This window comes from Triturus cristatus, chromosome 1_2, assembly GCF_964204655.1.
Source record: "Triturus cristatus chromosome 1_2, aTriCri1.1, whole genome shotgun sequence".
Lineage (NCBI taxonomy): Eukaryota > Metazoa > Chordata > Amphibia > Caudata > Salamandridae > Triturus > Triturus cristatus.
The window spans coordinates 364,977,055-365,001,551 of NC_140580.1; the positions used below are offsets into that span (position 1 = coordinate 364,977,055).

The 24,497-nt window shown below is 45.8% G+C and overlaps 1 protein-coding gene across 1 annotated transcript in view; it reads right to left on the reverse strand.

Moving 5' to 3' along the window:
* Nucleotides 1-24,497, reverse strand: part of LOC146867374 (uncharacterized) — a 196,720-nt gene that overhangs the window by 96,717 nt on the left and 75,506 nt on the right. Inside the window, exons 5-10 of the mRNA XM_085604594.1 lie at nucleotides 22,623-23,387; nucleotides 19,358-20,122; nucleotides 16,094-16,858; nucleotides 12,830-13,594; nucleotides 9,566-10,330; nucleotides 6,302-7,066 (exon numbers count right to left, since the gene is read on the reverse strand). Coding sequence (XP_085460720.1) covers nucleotides 6,302-7,066; nucleotides 9,566-10,330; nucleotides 12,830-13,594; nucleotides 16,094-16,858; nucleotides 19,358-20,122; nucleotides 22,623-23,387 — 4,590 coding nt within the window. The remainder of the gene's footprint in view (nucleotides 1-6,301; nucleotides 7,067-9,565; nucleotides 10,331-12,829; nucleotides 13,595-16,093; nucleotides 16,859-19,357; nucleotides 20,123-22,622; nucleotides 23,388-24,497) is intronic.

Sequence of the window (24,497 nt, forward strand, 5' to 3'; positions counted from 1 at the left end):
ACCGGGGCCAAGAGCGGGCTTGTCTGTGCCTGTCAGAGTCAGGAAGAGGCAGGGCTAGGCCACCCCCTTAAAATCTCTATTGGGACCCTTGGTCAAGCTGGTGTGTGTTTTCACCTAGGGATACCTGCTGTGTCCTTTGCTCATTTTTGGACTTTATGACTGTTGGGTTATAATGTTGCTGCTACTACCTAGCTCAAGTGATAAAAGGGAAGAGGAAAGTGGATTCCACCAAAGTTTCCAATTTGAGACCAAGGACAAATAAATGCATACTGTCTCTTCTTAATAATGCAGTGGGGGTGTTGACAGAAGAGATTATGAGTGTCAAAGATCAGTTGGCCTTGAATTGATGCGCTATCACCCTACCAGAAGGCACTTTGATAGGTTTGAGGCACTGTCAACAGCTGCATCTGGCTGTTTCATTTTCACATCCAAGCAAGCCGCCAAACATACTGCTCAGTAATTGTTTTGAGGCCCTGGCCCAGCTTGACTGACTGATCCCAGCTCCAGAGGTAGGGAATGTCTGTGGTGTCCAGTTGGTTCGCCAATTCAAGCGTATGAAGCTGGAATATAGCTGGGGTCCAGGGTAAAGTTTCAGATGATGTTTGGTTTAAGATGTTGTCTAGTTTCAACATTATTTGCCTACAGGAGAATTGGGATGTCCAGGGTTGCCTACATATGGATGGATATGCCACACATGTTGTTACAGCTATTCCCTCCTCTAGTGAGCATGCCAGGAGGAGCCTTGCAGTGTTAATTAATTTGGGCTTAAACTGTAAAATAGAACTGGTCATGTCCATTTCATCCAACATCATCCTTGGTGTTCTTTTGACTTTCCAAAACAAGTACAGAATGCTGGTTGTTAATTTCGATTAATTCTGTCACAGCCAGACATGAATTGGATACTGACTTAAGCACAAGAGTGTTTTTTAGATGATTACTTTCATTCTCCTACTGAGAGATTTTAATTTCCACCCTTGTTCAGCTTGTCATAGTGATGAAGACTATGAGAATGTATCACCATTAGTTGACCAGGTTTATCTTAAACACACGCAGAAAGGGGACATGATAACAATCTGATTACAACCTAGTCAACCTTTTTAAACGTGGACATCACGGGTTGGCAAAGAGGAAACCCACCTTCAAAGGGAGGTGTGCCAGCTCCACTATTGATTTTTTTTGTTTCATCTTATTTGTTTTTGTTCTTGAAAAATGTAAGAATGTGTGGAATGCCCTGAGTGATCCATCTTTTTGTGGCATGAGAAGCTTGTTGATGCGACTCACCTGTTTAAGGAACCGCTATTATCCTCCGACAAGGGGCGAAGGGTCAAGTGGGCTTCGATTATTCCAATGGATTTTATCTCCACCTTGGTTTCTACTTGTTTGGCCAACTTTTTAACATGTTTATTTGATTATTCTTCAGCTCATAGTGTTTTGATGTCCTTTTCTAGTATTTGTGGTTCTATTAAGTCTGGTCTCTATGCCTGGTGTACGACCCTCCCAACCATCCAGCAAGTGGTTCGATAAAAAGTGCTCAAGAGCGCACAAGGACTTGTTAGTGGCTTTGCATTAAAAAAATCGCTGCCAGGATGAGATGAGGATAGCCAGGGCAGCATATCATTCAGTATGTAAAGAGCGCAAGAGTCTGTTGAAAAAGGAGGCCTGCGAAAATGTACTTGATGCCAGTTCCCAGCATGGCAGTGCAGCTTTTTGGCACTTGGTAAATCACCCTCTGTTTAGCTGTGAGCAACTGTCTAATCAGGGTTTAACCATTATGGCGCAGGCATGTGTTGATCACTTCATGGCCATTTAAGATCAAGATGGCTCAGATACCCCCATGGCCTGTTGTGGGGTGAACCAAACAATTGTATTTCAATGGGAGGAAGTGAGCTTAGTCATCTCATGTCTCTCCTCAGAAAAGCCCCCTGGCCCAGACAGAGTGCTTGGCGACCTATCTAAGGCCCTCATTGTTATTTGGCCCCCTTACTGACCTTCCATTTAAATGCAGATGCCAGTGGCCCTTTGCTGCCATTGTGGCATAATTTGGTTATTGTCTACATTTTTAAACAAGGAAATAGAACAGACCCTGCTTGTTACAGGCCCATATCGGGTATTGTTGGATCGCCTTTCATTTTAGGCTGAAAAGCACAATTTTTTGTCAGACTTACAATATGTGTTTAGGGAAGGACAGGGCAAAATTTAGCAAGGTTCAAGGGCCTAATTTTGACTTGGAGCTTCCATGCTACTGCCCTGCTGCTGCATTGCCAAAGCCGCGTGAACACTGCCTGCCAGATTACGAGTTTCCTTGTGTCTGGCAGGTGGTGTTTTGGCGATCCCACAGCTGTGTCTATTAAAAAGGCACTGCAATGGGAGCGCCAATGACTGTTCCTGCACGGCATGGACTCTGCAGTCCATGCCATGCAGGAAAGGTGTGCCTGCACACAGGGGGGCACATCATATGCCCTCTTGCATGCAGCCCATGGCCCTGAGGGCACAGTGGCCCTGTAGGACACCCTTTGTTTCCTCAGCACCGCAGTTTCCATGGGGAGTCCCCTGACCTGAAAACTGTTGCGGTGAGCAAACTTAGAATTTGCTTGGCGGTGCCACAGCAGCACCACCAACCTATTCCGGGGCCAGACCAATGCACCACCACAGAGGGATCGCTGATCCCTGGTGGTCTCGACGGTCTTGTGAAGGTGGGATGGCCGCACTCAAAATGCAGGTGTTGGACGCTAGTGCGGCGGTTCTCACCACTCAATCGCAAGTATGGCGGGCCTATAGATCATTGTAATCAGGCCCTAAATCTTTATCTACTTGTTTGCAAATATGTTAAGGCCAAGAGGTGTATAATCCACCTGGCCTTCATGGAACTCAGTTTGGCCTTTAATACGGTGAACCATGCTAAGCTGTGTTCCATGAGGGAGCAGATGAGAGTGGAGCCTGTATTGCCCACTTTCAAGCACGATTAGCATGATGGCCTCATGGCCTCTGTAAGATATTTCTCCAATAGGGAATGCACACCTTACTTTAGTTTGAAGCGTGGGGTTCGCCAGTGATGTATCCGTGCACCTTTTTGGTTCATTCTTTATATTAATCAAATTAAATCACTTTTATTTAAATCACCCCTAGATGTCCTCAGGTAAGGAGGTCACCAGATTCCTGCACTGCTTTATGCAGATGATACAGTTTTAATTATACGCAATGCTAAGGGGATGCATTGTTTTTGAGATCTTTTTATCAGTTTTATGGATAGTCTTGATCTATCTACTAATTTCTCAAAGTCTGACAGGATGGTATTTTACCTCAACAAGATCAAAACCCTGAAATGTGTGACATAGGTCCATCACATCAACAAGGTTTACAATTTCTGGTATTTGGGCATTCAATTGGATTCCCGCCTTAACTGGCAACAGCTGATCAATCATAATATAATGTCCTTTAATAGGGCCACCTATAGAATTGACGATTTTTCTCGCATACTTGGGCATACTCATTTGAAGGCTATTTTGGATATTCTTAAAGCTAAATGCATGCCCACCCTCAGCTTCGGCTGCAAGATTTGGGTCTATGGGCCAACTGCACCCATCCAAATAGCAGAAAAATACGTTTTTTTAGAGGGCTCCTAAAAATCCCACAAAGCGCACCCACTGAGGTAGCTCATGATAACTTGGGCATGGGTTATGTTTGAGATTTAATTCACCTGTCGGAACTGAATAGGTTAGTTATTCGCTCCTGCCGGGGTCTGGATAACTCATTACAAATCCCCTGGTTGCATTATGGTTGATCCAGGCTGAGAGTATTAGAGTGGCCAGAGCTCTTTCTTGAGCCAAGCTGCTTTGCTAAAACTAATGTCATAAGAGTTAAGTGAGCCTTTAGCGCCAACGCGTTGACCACTGCGCCACTTTACATTGGTCAAAGCTGTGAGCGACATGGAACCTTACTTAAATTTGGATATGCAAAGCTACCATCGAAGACTGCTGACCCTTTTTAGGCTCAATTTGTTTCCGCAGATCATGGCTCCCAGCCGTAGTTTCTATAAAAAGCTCTGATTTACCTGTATGCACTTGTGATAACGTTTCCATTGCTGAAACTTTGCCCATAATTATGATCTTGCCTAGTTTAAGTAATTTGCGCTATAAATTTATACAGCCCCTTTTGTTATCCATAAAGTTTCATCAAGTGAGACTGGCGCTTCTATTTTTACAGTTTTTATAGACTCCGGCAGTGTATTATTTTTTGTTTTGGTATCTCTCAGGCGTTTTGAGGTCGAATCAACTGTGATTTTCTTTATTTAGTTTTTCTTCTGTTTTTGTATTACCTGTTGCTATCGCATATTTATTGTATTGTTTTGTGCTTCGATTTTTACAATTGTATTTCTAAAATCGAATAAAGTTGTAATAAATACTGTACATTGAATAAATGAGGGGTCTTCCTGAAACTTATATTGATACTTTGTCTTGAGTATCAATAATTAATTTTCCCAAACCAAAAGAATCTGATGATGTAAATTAAAGATTGGCTACCTTTCGAAACCAAAATACTTGCATTATAGAGGTACATTTGGCCCATATTCCTCCCAAATGCATTTCTCCCACCACCCCATAAATAAAAATAATTAAGATAAAGCAGAACTTAGTAACTGGTTCTGCAGGGCCTCCACACAGCAGACTACTTAAGGAGTATTTTACTACTGAAATTAAACTATTGTGAAAGTTTCTCCAACCAAACAGAACATTAGAATAGGTTTACACACACAGGACAATCACATCCTTTAAGTACTTGGCTTCCCAAATCAAGACACTTCTAGTGTGTCAACTTTTCATCGAAATTTAGTCATCAGTTTTGATTATGTTCTGCCAGCCTGCAATCATATGACCCTAACATCTGCCTCCTATACTGGCCAAGGCTCTAATTTGACTGGCCGTTTCTTTGATATAAAATTCTTACCATCTTATGAGGCATATTGGGATATTATAGAGAGGCCAATGGACAGGAAATTGTACTTCCAGTTCAGAGTTGGGTCCCTCCCTGTAAAAGCTTTCACCCATAAATGGTCAATCTCAAAGAATGATAAATGTCATCATTGTCCAGACTTGATTGAGGATGCCGGTCATTTGCTGTTTGTGTGTCCGCTATATATTGCCCCCCGCCGTAGATGGATAAAACCAGTATGCCTAAATTTGGGAACACGTAGCTACAAGGAAGCTCTAAGAATTTTTGAATCTGATTGCACCCCCTGCTTGGTAATTGCCGTTGCTAAATTTTTGGGGTGGGCTTGGATATTGCGCCTTCGTACTTTGAAACCCACTGAAGCTGATCAATGAGTGTTTTGTCACCAAGAAATGTCTATTAATTTTATTTAATGTTTGATCTTTATGATCTTTTATTTATCGATGATGTTTTTATCTGATGTAATTCGCCAGCATAATGATTTAATGTATTTTTAAACTATTTTATCCTAGTATTTATGGAACTGTTAGGATGTATTTGCTTTTATGACATGCTGTCGAATAAAGCTTTTGAAACTTGAAACTTGAAAAATAATTAAGATAAAGCAGAACTTAGTAACTGGTTCTGCAGGGCCTCCACACAGCAGACTACTTAAGGAGTATTTTACTACTGAAATTAAACTATTGTGAAAGTTTCTCCAACCAAACAGAACATTAGAATAGGTTTACACACACAGGACAATCACATCCTTTAAGTACTTGGCTTCCCAAATCAAGACACTTCTAGTGTGTCAACTTTTCATCGAAATTTAGTCATCAGTTTTGATTATGTTCTGCCAGCCTGCAATCATCACTGGCAATCGTGTTCAGGTGCATCATAATCATAACTATGTATATACTGCAGCTGACACAACTACTTCTTGGGTCCTCTCCCAATGAAACACAGCCATCCATTAACAATTTCTCTCACTGAATTAGACATATTTCTATGATTCTGTGTATCAAAAAGTAGACTTTTGTGATGCTTCTGTCACTGAAACAGAAGCACTCTGTTAAATATCCTGCATTGATAGAAAACAATTTCTGGAAATAATCTTCAAATGAGCCAAAACCATTTTGGGGACCCTAAAAAAACACTTCACAGAGTCTTTCTTCTACTGAATTCCCACCATTGCTGTACTTAGTCCTACTAAACCACAACCACCCCTTAAGTTTCTGCATGCAGTAATCAAACTATTACTGGGAACCTCTCCCACTAAAGTATAACTGTGTCTGGGAAATGTTGCCTCCTTTAACCTCGTACTACCAACCACCTGCCTTCCACTTACCATAGCCTCCACACTCTCCCTTCTCACCTTTTTGGCCAAGAGGTCCGTGGTCTCCTTTTGGGCCTGGTGACCCGATTTCACCTTTTGAGCCTGTTGGCCCTTCTGGTCCTGTTTCTCCAGTTGAGCCTTTAGGCCCCACTGCACCTGCTGGCCCTAGTGGTCCTGGTTCACCTTTTGGGCCTGCTGTGCCTGTGGCTATCACTGAGCCTTTGGGGCCTGCTGCTCTCATTGGTCCTGGAGATCCAGGTAAACCTTTCGGACCCACTGGCCCAGTTTCTCTGCGTGGTCTTTCTTCTCCCTTTGGTCCTGCTACTCCAGGTGGCCCCATCGGTCCGGTTGGTCCTGGTGGGCCCATAGAGCCCATTGGACCCATTGGCCCTGTTGACCCAGGAGTGCCATTAGGCCCTTCTGGTCCTGTTGGTCCTGGTGGCCCTGCTGGTCCTGGTGGCCCTGGTAGTCCAGGTGGATCTGCTGGTCCAGGTAGACCTTGGTTTCTAGTTGAACCTTTTTGCCCCACTGCTCCTGTGGCCCCTTCTGGCCCTAGTGGGCCAATTGATCTTTTTGGTCTCATTGGCCCAATTGGTCCTTCTGGACCAGCTACACCTTTTGGCCCTACTGGTCCCATTGGTCCAGTTTGTCCCACTTGTCCTTCTGGACCTTTTGGACCAATCGATCCTTTTGGCCCAATCATGCCTTGTTCTCCTATGGGGCCTGTCGGTCCGGGTGGGCCAGCTGGTCCTGTTGATCCCGTCACACGTGGGGGGCCATCCAGGCCCCTCAATCCTTGCAATCCTAGAATTAAAACAGAAAAACAAAATAGTTATATACATTACCTTGTCACTCATCTAAAAGTATTTTCCTACTGGAATAATGACTTTTTCAAATAGGTAATGCATTTGGTGGAGTAACCAATTAGCGATATGTGCTTAGTTTAACACTTCACAATGACCACTAGAAAGCTAGCATCTTTAACGTATGCCTTTCTCTTTTTTAATTGGAATAAAAAGGGCTCTCAACCTCTACTGTCTTCTAGTTTCAGAAAACTGCTCAGCAGCCCCAAATAGACCAGACCCATCGCTACTCAGTGTGCAGCTATACTACGTGGTGCTGTCCTAGGACTAGCGCCTCATCGCTACTAGTTCCACATGCAGTGTGAATCAACACAAGTAATCTATCAGAGGAAATGCAATGAGTGTAGGTAGCCTCTATTCCAACAATGACACCTAGCACCTTCCTATAACAAAACCAAATGTACAGTGGACAATATTGGTAGTAGTGCAAGAAATACAAATTGGACACCCTTCCCTTGTAAATCACATGCTTATTTAGCTATAGTGATTGATCTTGTTCTGTTTCTTCATATTTGAAATTAAGAGGCCAAAAAGACATGTATGGCTATAAATTTATGCCACAGCTGAAAATGAAGCTATTACTTAGAGTCAGGTATCTGCCAAAGGATGCCTAGCAGGAATAAATGCATTTTATACTCAGGGGCGGCTGGTGCTCAGGGGCGAGATGGGCATCACCCTGCCACCCTGGGGGTTTAAAAAAATTCAAGATGGAACACCAAGCAGCTAACAATAAATTGTGCTGGCTGCTCGGTGAATAAACATGTGTAAATCTGGGCTTTGAGGGGGTGGGGAAGGATGGCCCTTGGCTCTGCTGCGCATGCTTTTCTGGCTGGGCGAAGATTTCTTCGACCTTCAGCCAGAAAGCATGGCAGTGATGACACACAGGTGGGCGCAGTCTATTTTTCACTGCCAAAATAGGGTTTGATTTTGGGCATTATTCACACGGCCCAGGGAGGAGTCATAAGCCCTCCATGTATTTCAATGGCCGGTGGCAGGGCAGTCCGGTTAAAAAATGTAGACGTGGGGAAGTGTCAGTCACTTCTGTCTCTTCCAGTTGCTTATTTTTAAATGATTGGTGGGCTGGAGTCTGCGGGAGGAGTCCAAATCCAACATCTTCCAGTTCCGGCTTACACCTTTGCCACGCTGTCTGCAGACACTAAGAGCCCGGGCGCAAGAACGTTCCATCAGTGAGTTAGTTATACTTATAATAAAAATCAAAAAGACGATTTTGAATAAAAGCTTTCGAGAGTAATAAGGACTGAGCACTCTCCACGGCTTTTATTCTCCAACTGCTCTTTATCTGTTTTCGGAGCGGAGGGGAAGGTAATTTCGATTTTGTTAAGACGAGTGTGTGTATGTAAGATGTATGCGTGGCCTTTCCTTTCTACCATGTGACCTTTGTGGTTAACTGCTCACCCTCAAATGTCGGAACGACTTGTTCCAACATTTGAGGGTGAGCACAGGTTGTAGCGTGAGCTGAGCTCTCTCACTGCTGTCATCCGTCAACCAAACTGGTGTCTTTTGGGGGCCCAATTCAATCTCGGGCCACTTGCATTTCTGTCACCACACGAGGCACAGTGAGGGTCCGGGACCTCTGCAGCCATTTGAGATAGACCGGGCCGCGCTTGTCAGTGCCGACCAGACTGTCACACTGCTAACTACTTTTAACTCCGCAGTACTCATTGCATCGACCTCGGCTGGAGGAAAGGCGGATTGGTCCTTCCTGTCAGTGTTTGAACATGTGACCATAGGCTGCTCATATTTCAGCAGTAAGAGCTGCCTTCTCAGCTTGAATACAGCAATGAGTATCGGGAGAGGTAGAAAATGTTGTCATTTTGAAATAAAATCCACTACAAAGAGTGACTGGTTGACTGACTGTTCATCAGTTGACTGACTGTTCATCAGTTTTGATTATGTTCTACCAGCCTGCAATAATCACTGGCAATCGTGTCCAGGTGCATCATAATCATAACTATGTATCTACTGCAGCTGACACAACTACTTCTTGGGTCCTCTCCCAATGAAGCACAGCCATCCATTAACAATTTCTCTCACTGAATTAGACATATTTCTATGATTCTGTGTATCAAAAAGTAGACTTTTGTGATGCTTCTGTCACTGAAACAGAAGCACTCTGTGAAATATCCTGAATTGATAGAAAAACAATTCTGGAAATAATCTTCAAATAAGCCAAAACCATTTTGGGAACCCTAAAAAAACACTTCACAGAGTCTTTCTTCTACTGAATTCCCACCATTGCTGTACTTAGTCCTATTAAACCACAACCACCCCTTAAGTTTCTGCATGCAGTAATCAAACTATTACTGGGAACCTCTCCCACTAAAGTATAACTGTGTCTGGGAAATGTTGCCTCCTTTAACCTCGTACTACCAACCACCTGTCTTCCACTTACCATAGCCTCCACACTCTCCCTTCTCACCTTTTTGGCCAAGAGGTCCGTGGTCTCCTTTTGGGCCTGGTGACCCGATTTCACCTTTTGAGCCTGTTGGCCCTTCTGGTCCTGTTTCTCCAGTTGAGCCTTTAGGCCCCACTGCACCTGCTGGCCCTAGTGGTCCTGGTTCACCTTTTGGGCCTGCTGTGCCCTTGGCTATCACTGAGCCTTTGGGGCCTGCTGCTCCCATTGGTCCTGGAGATCCAGGTAAACCTTTCGGACCCTCTGGCCCAGTTTCTCTGCGTGGTCTTTCTTCTCCCTTTGGTCCTGATACTCCAGGTGGCCCCATCGGTCCGGTTGGTCCTGGTGGGCCCATAGAGCCCATTGGACCCATTGGCCCTGTTGACCCAGGAGTGCCATTAGGCCCTTCTCGTCCTGTTGGTCCTGGTGGCCCTGCTGGTCCTGGTGGCCCTGGTAGTCCAGGTGGATCTGCTGGTCCAGGTAGACCTTGGTTTCTAGTTGAACCTTTTTGCCCCACTGCTCCTGTGGCCCCTTCTGGCCCTAGTGGGCCAATTGATCTTTTTGGTCTCATTGGCCCAATTGGTCCTTCTGGACCAGCTACGCCTTTTGGCCCTACTGGTCCCATTGGTCCTGTTTGTCCCACTTGTCCTTCTGGACCTTTTGGACCAATCGATCCTTTTGGCCCAATCATGCCTTGTTCTCCTATGGGGCCTGTCGGTCCGGGTGGGCCAGCTGGTCCTGTTGATCCCGTCACACGTGGGGGGCCATCCAGGCCCCTCAATCCTTGCAATCCTAGAATTAAAACAGAAAAACAAAATAGTTATATACATTACCTTGTCACTCATCTAAAAGTATTTTCCTACTGGAATAATGACTTTTTCAAATAGGTAATGCATTTGGTGGAGTAACCAATTAGCGATATGTGCTTAGTTTAACACTTCACAATGACCACTAGAAAGCTAGCATCTTTAACGTATGCCTTTCTCTTTTTTAATTGGAATAAAAAGGGCTCTCAACCTCTACTGTCTTCTAGTTTCAGAAAACTGCTCAGCAGCCCCAAGTAGACCAGACCCATCGCTACTCAGTGTGCAGCTATACTGCGTGGTGCTGTCCTAGGACTAGCGCCTCATCGCTACTAGTTCCACATGCAGTGTGAATCAACACAAGTAATCCATCAGAGGAAATGCAATGAGTGTAGGTAGCCTCTATTCCAACAATGACACCTAGCACCTTCCTATAACAAAACCAAATGTACAGTGGACAATATTGGTAGTAGTGCAAGAAATACAAATTGGACACCCTTCCCTTGTAAATCACATGCTTATTTAGCTATAGTGATTGATCTTGTTCTGTTTCTTCATATTTGAAATTAAGAGGCCAAAAAGACATGTATGGCTATAAACTTATGCCACAGCTGAAAATGAAGCTATTACTTAGAGTCAGGTATCTGCCAAAGGATGCCTAGCAGGAATAAATGCATTTTATACTCAGGGGCGGCTGGTGCTCAGGGGCGAGATGGGCATCACCCTGCCACCCTGGGGGTTTAAAAAAATTCAAGATGGAACACCAAGCAGCTAACAATAAATTGTGCTGGCTGCTCGGTGAATAAACATGTGTAAATCTGGGCTTTGAGGGGGTGGGGAAGGATGGCCCTTGGCTCTGCTGCGCATGCTTTTCTGGCTGGGCGAAGATTTCTTCGACCTTCAGCCAGAAAGCATGGCAGTGATGACACACAGGTGGGCGCAGTCTATTTTTCACTGCCAAAATAGGGTTTGATTTTGGGCATTATTCACACGGCCCAGGGAGGAGTCATAAGCCCTCCATGTATTTCAATGGCCGGTGGCAGGGCAGTCCGGTTAAAAAATGTAGACGTGGGGAAGTGTCAGTCACTTCTGTCTCTTCCAGTTGCTTATTTTTAAATGATTGGTGGGCTGGAGTCTGCGGGAGGAGTCCAAATCCAACATCTTCCAGTTCCGGCTTACACCTTTGCCACGCTGTCTGCAGACACTAAGAGCCCGGGCGCAAGAACGTTCCATCAGTGAGTTAGTTATACTTATAATAAAAATCAAAAAGACGATTTTGAATAAAAGCTTTCGAGAGTAATAAGGACTGAGCACTCTCCACGGCTTTTATTCTCCAACTGCTCTTTATCTGTTTTCGGAGCGGAGGGGAAGGTAATTTCGATTTTGTTAAGACGAGTGTGTGTATGTAAGATGTATGCGTGGCCTTTCCTTTCTACCATGTGACCTTTGTGGTTAACTGCTCACCCTCAAATGTCGGAACGACTTGTTCCAACATTTGAGGGTGAGCACAGGTTGTAGCGTGAGCTGAGCTCTCTCACTGCTGTCATCCGTCAACCAAACTGGTGTCTTTTGGGGGCCCAATTCAATCTCGGGCCACTTGCATTTCTGTCACCACACGAGGCACAGTGAGGGTCCGGGACCTCTGCAGCCATTTGAGATAGACCGGGCCGCGCTTGTCAGTGCCGACCAGACTGTCACACTGCTAACTACTTTTAACTCCGCAGTACTCATTGCATCGACCTCGGCTGGAGGAAAGGCGGATTGGTCCTTCCTGTCAGTGTTTGAACATGTGACCATAGGCTGCTCATATTTCAGCAGTAAGAGCTGCCTTCTCAGCTTGAATACAGCAATGAGTATCGGGAGAGGTAGAAAATGTTGTCATTTTGAAATAAAATCCACTACAAAGAGTGACTGGTTGACTGACTGTTCATCAGTTGACTGACTGTTCATCAGTTTTGATTATGTTCTACCAGCCTGCAATAATCACTGGCAATCGTGTCCAGGTGCATCATAATCATAACCATGTATCTACTGCAGCTGACACAACTACTTCTTGGGTCCTCTCCCAATGAAGCACAGCCATCCATTAACAATTTCTCTCACTGAATTAGACATATTTCTATGATTCTGTGTATCAAAAAGTAGACTTTTGTGATGCTTCTGTCACTGAAACAGAAGCACTCTGTGAAATATCCTGAATTGATAGAAAAACAATTCTGGAAATAATCTTCAAATAAGCCAAAACCATTTTGGGAACCCTAAAAAAACACTTCACAGAGTCTTTCTTCTACTGAATTCCCACCATTGCTGTACTTAGTCCTATTAAACCAAAACCACCCCTTAAGTTTCTGCATGCAGTAATCAAACTATTACTGGGAACCTCTCCCACTAAAGTATAACTGTGTCTGGGAAATGTTGCCTCCTTTAACCTCGTACTACCAACCACCTGTCTTCCACTTACCATAGCCTCCACACTCTCCCTTCTCACCTTTTTGGCCAAGAGGTCCGTGGTCTCCTTTTGGGCCTGGTGACCCGATTTCACCTTTTGAGCCTGTTGGCCCTTCTGGTCCTGTTTCTCCAGTTGAGCCTTTAGGCCCCACTGCACCTGCTGGCCCTAGTGGTCCTGGTTCACCTTTTGGGCCTGCTGTGCCCTTGGCTATCACTGAGCCTTTGGGGCCTGCTGCTCCCATTGGTCCTGGAGATCCAGGTAAACCTTTCGGACCCACTGGCCCAGTTTCTCTGCGTGGTCTTTCTTCTCCCTTTGGTCCTGCTACTCCAGGTGGCCCCATCGGTCCGGTTGGTCCTGGTGGGCCCATAGAGCCCATTGGACCCATTGGCCCTGTTGACCCAGGAGTGCCATTAGGCCCTTCTCGTCCTGTTGGTCCTGGTGGCCCTGCTGGTCCTGGTGGCCCTGGTAGTCCAGGTGGATCTGCTGGTCCAGGTAGACCTTGGTTTCTAGTTGAACCTTTTTGCCCCACTGCTCCTGTGGCCCCTTCTGGCCCTAGTGGGCCAATTGATCTTTTTGGTCTCATTGGCCCAATTGGTCCTTCTGGACCAGCTACGCCTTTTGGCCCTACTGGTCCCATTGGTCCTGTTTGTCCCACTTGTCCTTCTGGACCTTTTGGACCAATCGATCCTTTTGGCCCAATCATGCCTTGTTCTCCTATGGGGCCTGTCGGTCCGGGTGGGCCAGCTGGTCCTGTTGATCCCGTCACACGTGGGGGGCCATCCAGGCCCCTCAATCCTTGCAATCCTAGAATTAAAACAGAAAAACAAAATAGTTATATACATTACCTTGTCACTCATCTAAAAGTATTTTCCTACTGGAATAATGACTTTTTCAAATAGGTAATGCATTTGGTGGAGTAAGCAATTAGCGATATGTGCTTAGTTTAACACTTCACAATGACCACTAGAAAGCTAGCATCTTTAACGTATGCCTTTCTCTTTTTTAATTGGAATAAAAAGGGCTCTCAACCTCTACTGTCTTCTAGTTTCAGAAAACTGCTCAGCAGCCCCAAGTAGACCAGACCCATCGCTACTCAGTGTGCAGCTATGCTGCGTGGTGCTGTCCTAGGACTAGCGCCTCATCGCTACTAGTTCCACATGCAGTGTGAATCAACACAAGTAATCCATCAGAGGAAATGCAATGAGTGTAGGTAGCCTCTATTCCAACAATGACACCTAGCACCTTCCTATAACAAAACCAAATGTACAGTGGACAATATTGGTAGTAGTGCAAGAAATACAAATTGGACACCCTTCCCTTGTAAATCACATGCTTATTTAGCTATAGTGATTGATCTTGTTCTGTTTCTTCATATTTGAAATTAAGAGGCCAAAAAGACATGTATGGCTATAAACTTATGCCACAGCTGAAAATGAAGCTATTACTTAGAGTCAGGTATCTGCCAAAGGATGCCTAGCAGGAATAAATGCATTTTATACTCAGGGGCGGCTGGTGCTCAGGGGCGAGATGGGCATCACCCTGCCACCCTGGGGGTTTAAAAAAATTCAAGATGGAACACCAAGCAGCTAACAATAAATTGTGCTGGCTGCTCGGTGAATAAACATGTGTAAATCTGGGCTTTGAGGGGGTGGGGAAGGATGGCCCTTGGCTCTGCTGCGCATGCTTTTCTGGCTGGGCGAAGATTTCTTCGACCTTCAGCCAGAAAGCATGGCAGTGATGACACACAGGTGGGCGCAGTCTATTTTTCACTGCCAAAATAGGGTTTGATTTTGGGCATTATTCACACGGCCCAGGGAGGAGTCATAAGCCCTCCATGTATTTCAATGGCCGGTGGCAGGGCAGTCCGGTTAAAAAATGTAGACGTGGGGAAGTGTCAGTCACTTCTGTCTCTTCCAGTTGCTTATTTTTAAATGATTGGTGGGCTGGAGTCTGCGGGAGGAGTCCAAATCCAACATCTTCCAGTTCCGGCTTACACCTTTGCCACGCTGTCTGCAGACACTAAGAGCCCGGGCGCAAGAACGTTCCATCAGTGAGTTAGTTATACTTATAATAAAAATCAAAAAGACGATTTTGAATAAAAGCTTTCGAGAGTAATAAGGACTGAGCACTCTCCACGGCTTTTATTCTCCAACTGCTCTTTATCTGTTTTCGGAGCGGAGGGGAAGATAATTTCGATTTTGTTAAGACGAGTGTGTGTATGTAAGATGTATGCGTGGCCTTTCCTTTCTACCATGTGACCTTTGTGGTTAACTGCTCACCCTCAAATGTCGGAACGACTTGTTCCAACATTTGAGGGTGAGCACAGGTTGTAGCGTGAGCTGAGCTCTCTCACTGCTGTCATCCGTCAACCAAACTGGTGTCTTTTGGGGGCCCAATTCAATCTCGGGCCACTTGCATTTCTGTCACCACACGAGGCACAGTGAGGGTCCGGGACCTCTGCAGCCATTTGAGATAGACCGGGCCGCGCTTGTCAGTGCCGACCAGACTGTCACACTGCTAACTACTTTTAACTCCGCAGTACTCATTGCATCGACCTCGGCTGGAGGAAAGGCGGATTGGTCCTTCCTGTCAGTGTTTGAACATGTGACCATAGGCTGCTCATATTTCAGCAGTAAGAGCTGCCTTCTCAGCTTGAATACAGCAATGAGTATCGGGAGAGGTAGAAAATGTTGTCATTTTGAAATAAAATCCACTACAAAGAGTGACTGGTTGACTGACTGTTCATCAGTTGACTGACTGTTCATCAGTTTTGATTATGTTCTACCAGCCTGCAATAATCACTGGCAATCGTGTCCAGGTGCATCATAATCATAACTATGTATCTACTGCAGCTGACACAACTACTTCTTGGGTCCTCTCCCAATGAAGCACAGCCATCCATTAACAATTTCTCTCACTGAATTAGACATATTTCTATGATTCTGTGTATCAAAAAGTAGACTTTTGTGATGCTTCTGTCACTGAAACAGAAGCACTCTGTGAAATATCCTGAATTGATAGAAAAACAATTCTGGAAATAATCTTCAAATAAGCCAAAACCATTTTGGGAACCCTAAAAAAACACTTCACAGAGTCTTTCTTCTACTGAATTCCCACCATTGCTGTACTTAGTCCTATTAAACCACAACCACCCCTTAAGTTTCTGCATGCAGTAATCAAACTATTACTGGGAACCTCTCCCACTAAAGTATAACTGTGTCTGGGAAATGTTGCCTCCTTTAACCTCGTACTACCAACCACCTGTCTTCCACTTACCATAGCCTCCACACTCTCCCTTCTCACCTTTTTGGCCAAGAGGTCCGTGGTCTCCTTTTGGGCCTGGTGACCCGATTTCACCTTTTGAGCCTGTTGGCCCTTCTGGTCCTGTTTCTCCAGTTGAGCCTTTAGGCCCCACTGCACCTGCTGGCCCTAGTGGTCCTGGTTCACCTTTTGGGCCTGCTGTGCCCTTGGCTATCACTGAGCCTTTGGGGCCTGCTGCTCCCATTGGTCCTGGAGATCCAGGTAAACCTTTCGGACCCACTGGCCCAGTTTCTCTGCGTGGTCTTTCTTCTCCCTTTGGTCCTGCTACTCCAGGTGGCCCCATCGGTCCGGTTGGTCCTGGTGGGCCCATAGAGCCCATTGGACCCATTGGCCCTGTTGACCCAGGAGTGCCATTAGGCCCTTCTCGTCCTGTTGGTCCTGGTGGCCCTGCTGGTCCTGGTGGCCCTGGTAGTCCAGGTGGATCTGCTGGTCCAGGTAGACCTTGGTTTCTAGTTGAACCTTTTTGCCCCACTGCTCCTGTGGCCCCTTCTGGCCCTAGTGGGCCAATTGATCTTTTTGGTCTCATTGGCCCAATTGGTCCTTCTGGACCAGCTACGCCTTTTGGCCCTACTGGTCCCATTGGTCCTGTTTGTCCCACTTGTCCTTCTGGACCTTTTGGACCAATCGATCCTTTTGGCCCAATCATGCCTTGTTCTCCTATGGGGCCTGTCGGTCCGGGTGGGCCAGCTGGTCCTGTTGATCCCGTCACACGTGGGGGGCCATCCAGGCCCCTCAATCCTTGCAATCCTAGAATTAAAACAGAAAAACAAAATAGTTATATACATTACCTTGTCACTCATCTAAAAGTATTTTCCTACTGGAATAATGACTTTTTCAAATAGGTAATGCATTTGGTGGAGTAACCAATTAGCGATATGTGCTTAGTTTAACACTTCACAATGACCACTAGAAAGCTAGCATCTTTAACGTATGCCTTTCTCTTTTTTAATTGGAATAAAAAGGGCTCTCAACCTCTACTGTCTTCTAGTTTCAGAAAACTGCTCAGCAGCCCCAAGTAGACCAGACCCATCGCTACTCAGTGTGCAGCTATGCTGCGTGGTGCTGTCCTAAGACTAGCGCCTCATCGCTACTAGTTCCACATGCAGTGTGAATCAACACAAGTAATCCATCAGAGGAAATGCAATGAGTGTAGGTAGCCTCTATTCCAACAATGACACCTAGCACCTTCCTATAACAAAACCAAATGTACAGTGGACAATATTGGTAGTAGTGCAAGAAATACAAATTGGACACCCTTCCCTTGTAAATCACATGCTTATTTAGCTATAGTGATTGATCTTGTTCTGTTTCTTCATATTTGAAATTAAGAGGCCAAAAAGACATGTATGGCTATAAACTTATGCCACAGCTGAAAATGAAGCTATTACTTAGAGTCAGGTATCTGCCAAAGGATGCCTAGCAGGAATAAATGCATTTTATACTCAGGGGCGGCTGGTGCTCAGGGGCGAGATGGGCATCACCCTGCCACCCTGGGGGTTTAAAAAAATTCAAGATGGAACACCAAGCAGCTAACAATAAATTGTGCTGGCTGCTCGGTGAATAAACATGTGTAAATCTGGGCTTTGAGGGGGTGGGGAAGGATGGCCCTTGGCTCTGCTGCGCATGCTTTTCTGGCTGGGCGAAGATTTCTTCGACCTTCAGCCAGAAAGCATGGCAGTGATGACACACAGGTGGGCGCAGTCTATTTTTCACTGCCAAAATAGGGTTTGATTTTGGGCATTATTCACACGGCCCAGGGAGGAGTCATAAGCCCTCCATGTATTTCAATGGCCGGTGGCAGGGCAGTCCGGTTAAAAAATGTAGACGTGGGGAAGTGTCAGTCACTTCTGTCTCTTCCAGTTGCTTATTTTTAAATGATTGGTGGGCTGGAGTCTGCGGGAGGAGTCCAAATCCAACATCTTCCAGTTCCGGCTTACACCTTTGCCACGCTGTCTGCAGACACTAAGAGCCCGGGCGCAAGAACGTTCCATCAGTGAGTTAGTTATACTTATAATAAAAATCAAAAAGACGATTTTGAATAAAAGCTTTCGAGAGTAATAAGGACTGAGCACTCTCCACGGCTTTTATTCTCCAACTGCTCTTTATCTGTTTTCGGAGCGGAGGGGAAGATAATTTCGATTTTGTTAAGACGAGTGTGTGTATGTAAGATGTATGCGTGGCCTTTCCTTTCTACCATGTGACCTTTGTGGTTAACTGCTCACCCTCAAATGTCGGAACGACTTGTTCCAACATTTGAGGGTGAGCACAGGTTGTAGCGTGAGCTGAGCTCTCTCACTGCTGTCATCCGTCAACCAAACTGGTGTCTTTTGGGGGCCCAATTCAATCTCGGGCCACTTGCATTTCTGTCACCACACGAGGCACAGTGAGGGTCCGGGACCTCTGCAGCCATTTGAGATAGACCGGGCCGCGCTTGTCAGTGCCGACCAGACTGTCACACTGCTAACTACTTTTAACTCCGCAGTACTCATTGCATCGACCTCGGCTGGAGGAAAGGCGGATTGGTCCTTCCTGTCAGTGTTTGAACATGTGACCATAGGCTGCTCATATTTCAGCAGTAAGAGCTGCCTTCTCAGCTTGAATACAGCAATGAGTATCGGGAGAGGTAGAAAATGTTGTCATTTTGAAATATAATCAACTACAAAGAGTGACTGGTTGACTGACTGTTCATCAGTTGACTGACTGTTCATCAGTTTTGATTATGTTCTACCAGCCTGCAATAATCACTGGCAATCGTTTCCAGGTGCATCATAATCATAACTATGTATCTACTGCAGCTGACACAACTACTTCTTGGGTCCTCTCCCAATGAAGCACAGCCATCCATTAACAATTTCTCTCACTGAATTAGACATATTTCTATGATTCTGTGTATCAAAAAGTAGACTTTTGTGATGCTTCTGTCACTGAAACAGAAGCACTCTGTGAAATATCCTGAATTGATAGAAAAACAATTCTGGAAATAATCTTCAAATAAGCCAAAACCATTTTGGGAACCCTAAAAAAACACTTCACAGAGTCTTTCTTCTACTGAATTCCCACCATTGCTGTACTTAGTCCTATTAAACCACAACCACCCCTTAAGTTTCTGCATGCAGTAATCAAACTATTACTGGGAACCTCTCCCACTAAAGTATAACTGTGTCTGGGAAATGTTGCCTCCTTTAACCTCGTACTACCAACCACCTGTCTTCCACTTACCATAGCCTCCACACTCTCCCTTCTCACCTTTTTGGCCAAGAGGTCCGTGGTCTCCTTTTGGGCCTGGTGACCCGATTTCACCTTTTGAGCCTGTTGGCCCTTCTGGTCCTGTTTCTCCAGTTGAGCCTTTAGGCCCCACTGCACCTGCTGGCCCTAGTGGTCCTGGTTCACCTTTTGGGCCTGCTGTGCCCTTGGCTATCACTGAGCCTTTGGGGCCTGCTGCTCCCATTGGTCCTGGAGATCCAGGTAAACCTTTCGGACCCACTGGCCCAGTTTCTCTGCGTGGTCTTTCTTCTCCCTTTGGTCCTGCTACTCCAGGTGGCCCCATCGGTCCGGTTGGTCCTGGTGGGCCCATAGAGCCCATTGGACCCATTGGCCCTGTTGACCCAGGAGTGCCATTAGGCCCTTCTCGTCCTGTTGGTCCTGGTGGCCCTGCTGGTCTTGGTGGCCCTGGTAGTCCAGGTGGATCTGCTGGTCCAGGTAGACCTTGGTTTCTAGTTGAACCTTTTTGCCCCACTGCTCCTGTGGCCCCTTCTGGCCCTAGTGGGCCAATTGATCTTTTTGGTCTCATTGGCCCAATTGGTCCTTCTGGACCAGCTACGCCTTTTGGCCCTACTGGTCCCATTGGTCCTGTTTGTCCCACTTGTCCTTCTGGACCTTTTGGACCAATCGATCCTTTTGGCCCAATCATGCCTTGTTCTCCTATGGGGCCTGTCGGTCCGGGTGGGCCAGCTGGTCCTGTTGATCCCGTCACACGTGGGGGGCCATCCAGGCCCCTCAATCCTTGCAATCCTAGAATTAAAACAGAAAAACAAAATAGTTATATACATTACCTTGTCACTCATCTAAAAGTATTTTCCTACTGGAATAATGACTTTTTCAAATAGGTAATGCATTTGGTGGAGTAACCAATTAGCGATATGTGCTTAGTTTAACACTTCACAATGACCACTAGAAAGCTAGCATCTTTAACGTATGCCTTTCTCTTTTTTAATTGGAATAAAAAGGGCTCTCAACCTCTACTGTCTTCTAGTTTCAGAAAACTGCTCAGCAGCCCCAAGTAGACCAGACCCATCGCTACTCAGTGTGCAGCTATACTGCGTGGTGCTGTCCTAGGACTAGCGCCTCATCGCTACTAGTTCCACATGCAGTGTGAATCAACACAAGTAATCCATCAGAGGAAATGCAATGAGTGTAGGTAGCCTCTATTCCAACAATGACACCTAGCACCTTCCTATAACAAAACCAAATGTACAGTGGACAATATTGGTAGTAGTGCAAGAAATACAAATTGGACACCCTTCCCTTGTAAATCACATGCTTATTTAGCTATAGTGATTGATCTTGTTCTGTTTCTTCATATTTGAAATTAAGAGGCCAAAAAGACATGTATGGCTATAAACTTATGCCACAGCTGAAAATGAAGCTATTACTTAGAGTCAGGTATCTGCCAAAGGATGCCTAGCAGGAATAAATGCATTTTATACTCAGGGGCGGCTGGTGCTCAGGGGCGAGATGGGCATCACCCTGCCACCCTGGGGGCTTAAAAAAATTCAAGATGGAACACCAAGCAGCTGACAATAAATTGTGCTGGCTGCTCGGTGAATAAACATGTGTAAATCTGGGCTTTGAGGGGGTGGGGGAGGATGGCCCTTGGCTCTGCTGCGCATGCTTTTCTGGATGGGCGAAGATTTCTTCGACCTTCAGCCAGAAAGCATGGCAGTGATGACACACAGGTGGGCGCAGTCTATTTTTCACTGCCAAAATAGGGTTTGATTTTGGGCATTATTCACACGGCCCAGGGGGAAGTCATAAGCCCTCCATGTATTTCAATGGCCGGTGGCAGGGCAGTCCGGTTAAAAAATGTAGACTTGGGGAAGTGTCAGTCACTTCTGTCTCTTCCAGTTGCTTATTTTTTAAATGATTGGTGGGCTGGAGTCTGCGGGAGGAGTCCAAATCCAACATCTTCCAGTTCCGGCTTACACCTTTGCCACGCTGTCTGCAGACACTAAGAGCCCGGGCGCAAGAACGTTCCATCAGTGAGTGAGTTATACTTATAATAAAAATCAAAAAGACGATTTTGAATAAAAGCTTTCGAGAGTAATAAGGACTGAGCACTCTCCACGGCTTTTATTCTCCAACTGCTCTTTATCTGTTTTCGGAGCGGAGGGGAAGGTAATTTCGATTTCGTTAAGACGAGTGTGTGTATGTAAGTTGTATGCGTGGCCTTTCCTTTCTACCATGTGACCTTTGTGGTTAACTGCTCACCCTAAAATGTCGGAACGACTTGTTCCAACATTTGAGGGTGAGCACAGGTTGTAGCGTGAGCTGAGCTCTCTCACTGCTGTCATCCGTCAACCAAACTGGTGTCTTTTGGGGGCCCAATTCAATCTCGGGCCACTTGCATTTCTGTCACCACACGAGGCACAGTGAGGGTCCGGGACCTCTGCAGCCATTTGAGATAGACCGGGCCGCGCTTGTCAGTGCCGACCAGACTGTCACACTGCTAACTACTTTTAACTCCGCAGTACTCATTGCATCGACCTCGGCTGGAGGAAAGGCGGATTGGTCCTTCCTGTCAGTGTTTGAACATGTGACCATAGGCTGCTCATATTTCAGCAGTAAGAGCTGCCTTCTCAGCTTGAATACAGCAATGAGTATCGGGAGAGGTAGAAAATGTTGTCATTTTGAAATAAAATCCACTACAAAGAGTGACTGGTTGACTGACTGTTCATCAGTTGACTGACTGTTCATCAGTTTTGATTATGTTCTACCAGCCTGCAATAATCACTGGCAATCGTGTCCAGGTGCATCATAATCATAACTATGTATCTACTGCAGCTGACACAACTACTTCTTGGGTCCTCTCCCAATGAAGCACAGCCATCCATTAACAATTTCTCTCACTGAATTAGACATATTTCTATGATTCTGTGTATCAAAAAGTAGACTTTTGTGATGCTTCTGTCACTGAAACAGAAGCACTCTGTGAAATATCCTGAATTGATAGAAAAACAATTCTGGAAATAATCTTCAAATAAGCCAAAACCATTTTGGGAACCCTAAAAAAACACTTCACAGAGTCTTTCTTCTACTGAATTCCCACCATTGCTGTACTTAGTCCTATTAAACCACAACCACCCCTTAAGTTTCTGCATGCAGTAATCAAACTATTACTGGGAACCTCTCCCACTAAAGTATAACTGTGTCTGGGAAATGTTGCCTCCTTTAACCTCGTACTACCAACCACCTGTCTTCCACTTACCATAGCCTCCACACTCTCCCTTCTCACCTTTTTGGCCAAGAGGTCCGTGGTCTCCTTTTGGGCCTGGTGACCCGATTTCACCTTTTGAGCTTGTTGGCCCTTCTGGTCCTGTTTCTCCAGTTGAGCCTTTAGGCCCCACTGCACCTGCTGGCCCTAGTGGTCCTGGTTCACCTTTTGGGCCTGCTGTGCCCTTGGCTATCACTGAGCCTTTGGGGCCTGCTGCTCCCATTGGTCCTGGAGATCCAGGTAAACCTTTCGGACCCACTGGCCCAGTTTCTCTGCGTGGTCTTTCTTCTCCCTTTGGTCCTGCTACTCCAGGTGGCCCCATCGGTCCGGTTGGTCCTGGTGGGCCCATAGAGCCCATTGGACCCATTGGCCCTGTTGACCCAGGAGTGCCATTAGGCCCTTCTCGTCCTGTTGGTCCTGGTGGCCCTGCTGGTCCTGGTGGCCCTGGTAGTCCAGGTGGATCTGCTGGTCCAGGTAGACCTTGGTTTCTAGTTGAACCTTTTTGCCCCACTGCTCCTGTGGCCCCTTCTGGCCCTAGTGGGCCAATTGATCTTTTTGGTCTCATTGGCCCAATTGGTCCTTCTGGACCAGCTACGCCTTTTAGCCCTACTGGTCCCATTGGTCCTGTTTGTCCCACTTGTCCTTCTGGACCTTTTGGACCAATCGATCCTTTTGGCCCAATCATGCCTTGTTCTCCTATGGGGCCTGTCGGTCCGGGTGGGCCAGCTGGTCCTGTTGATCCCGTCACACGTGGGGGGCCATCCAGGCCCCTCAATCCTTGCAATCCTAGAATTAAAACAGAAAAACAAAATAGTTATATACATTACCTTGTCACTCATCTAAAAGTATTTTCCTACTGGAATAATGACTTTTTCAAATAGGTAATGCATTTGGTGGAGTAACCAATTAGCGATATGTGCTTAGTTTAACACTTCACAATGACCACTAGAAAGCTAGCATCTTTAACGTATGCCTTTCTCTTTTTTAATTGGAATAAAAAGGGCTCTCAACCTCTACTGTCTTCTAGTTTCAGAAAACTGCTCAGCAGCCCCAAGTAGACCAGACCCATCGCTACTCAGTGTGCAGCTATACTGCGTGGTGCTGTCCTAGGACTAGCGCCTCATCGCTACTAGTTCCACATGCAGTGTGAATCAACACAAGTAATCCATCAGAGGAAATGCAATGAGTGTAGGTAGCCTCTATTCCAACAATGACACTTAGCACCTTCCTATAACAAAACCAAATGTACAGTGGACAATATTGGTAGTAGTGCAAGAAATACAAATTGGACACCCTTCCCTTGTAAATCACATGCTTATTTAGCTATAGTGATTGATCTTGTTCTGTTTCTTCATATTTGAAATTAAGAGGCCAAAAAGACATGTATGGCTATAAACTTATGCCACAGCTGAAAATGAAGCTATTACTTAGAGTCAGGTATCTGCCAAAGGATGCCTAGCAGGAATAAATGCATTTTATACTCAGGGGCGGCTGGTGCTCAGGGGCGAGATGGGCATCACCCTGCCACCCTGGGGGCTTAAAAAAATTCAAGATGGAACACCAAGCAGCTGACAATAAATTGTGCTGGCTGCTCGGTGAATAAACATGTGTAAATCTGGGCTTTGAGGGGGTGGGGGAGGATGGCCCTTGGCTCTGCTGCGCATGCTTTTCTGGATGGGCGAAGATTTCTTCGACCTTTAGCCAGAAAGCATGGCAGTGATGACACACAGGTGGGCGCAGTCTATTTTTCACTGCCAAAATAGGGTTTGATTTTGGGCATTATTCACACGGCCCAGGGGGAAGTCATAAGCCCTCCATGTATTTCAATGGCCGGTGGCAGGGCAGTCCGGTTAAAAAATGTAGACTTGGGGAAGTGTCAGTCACTTCTGTCTCTTC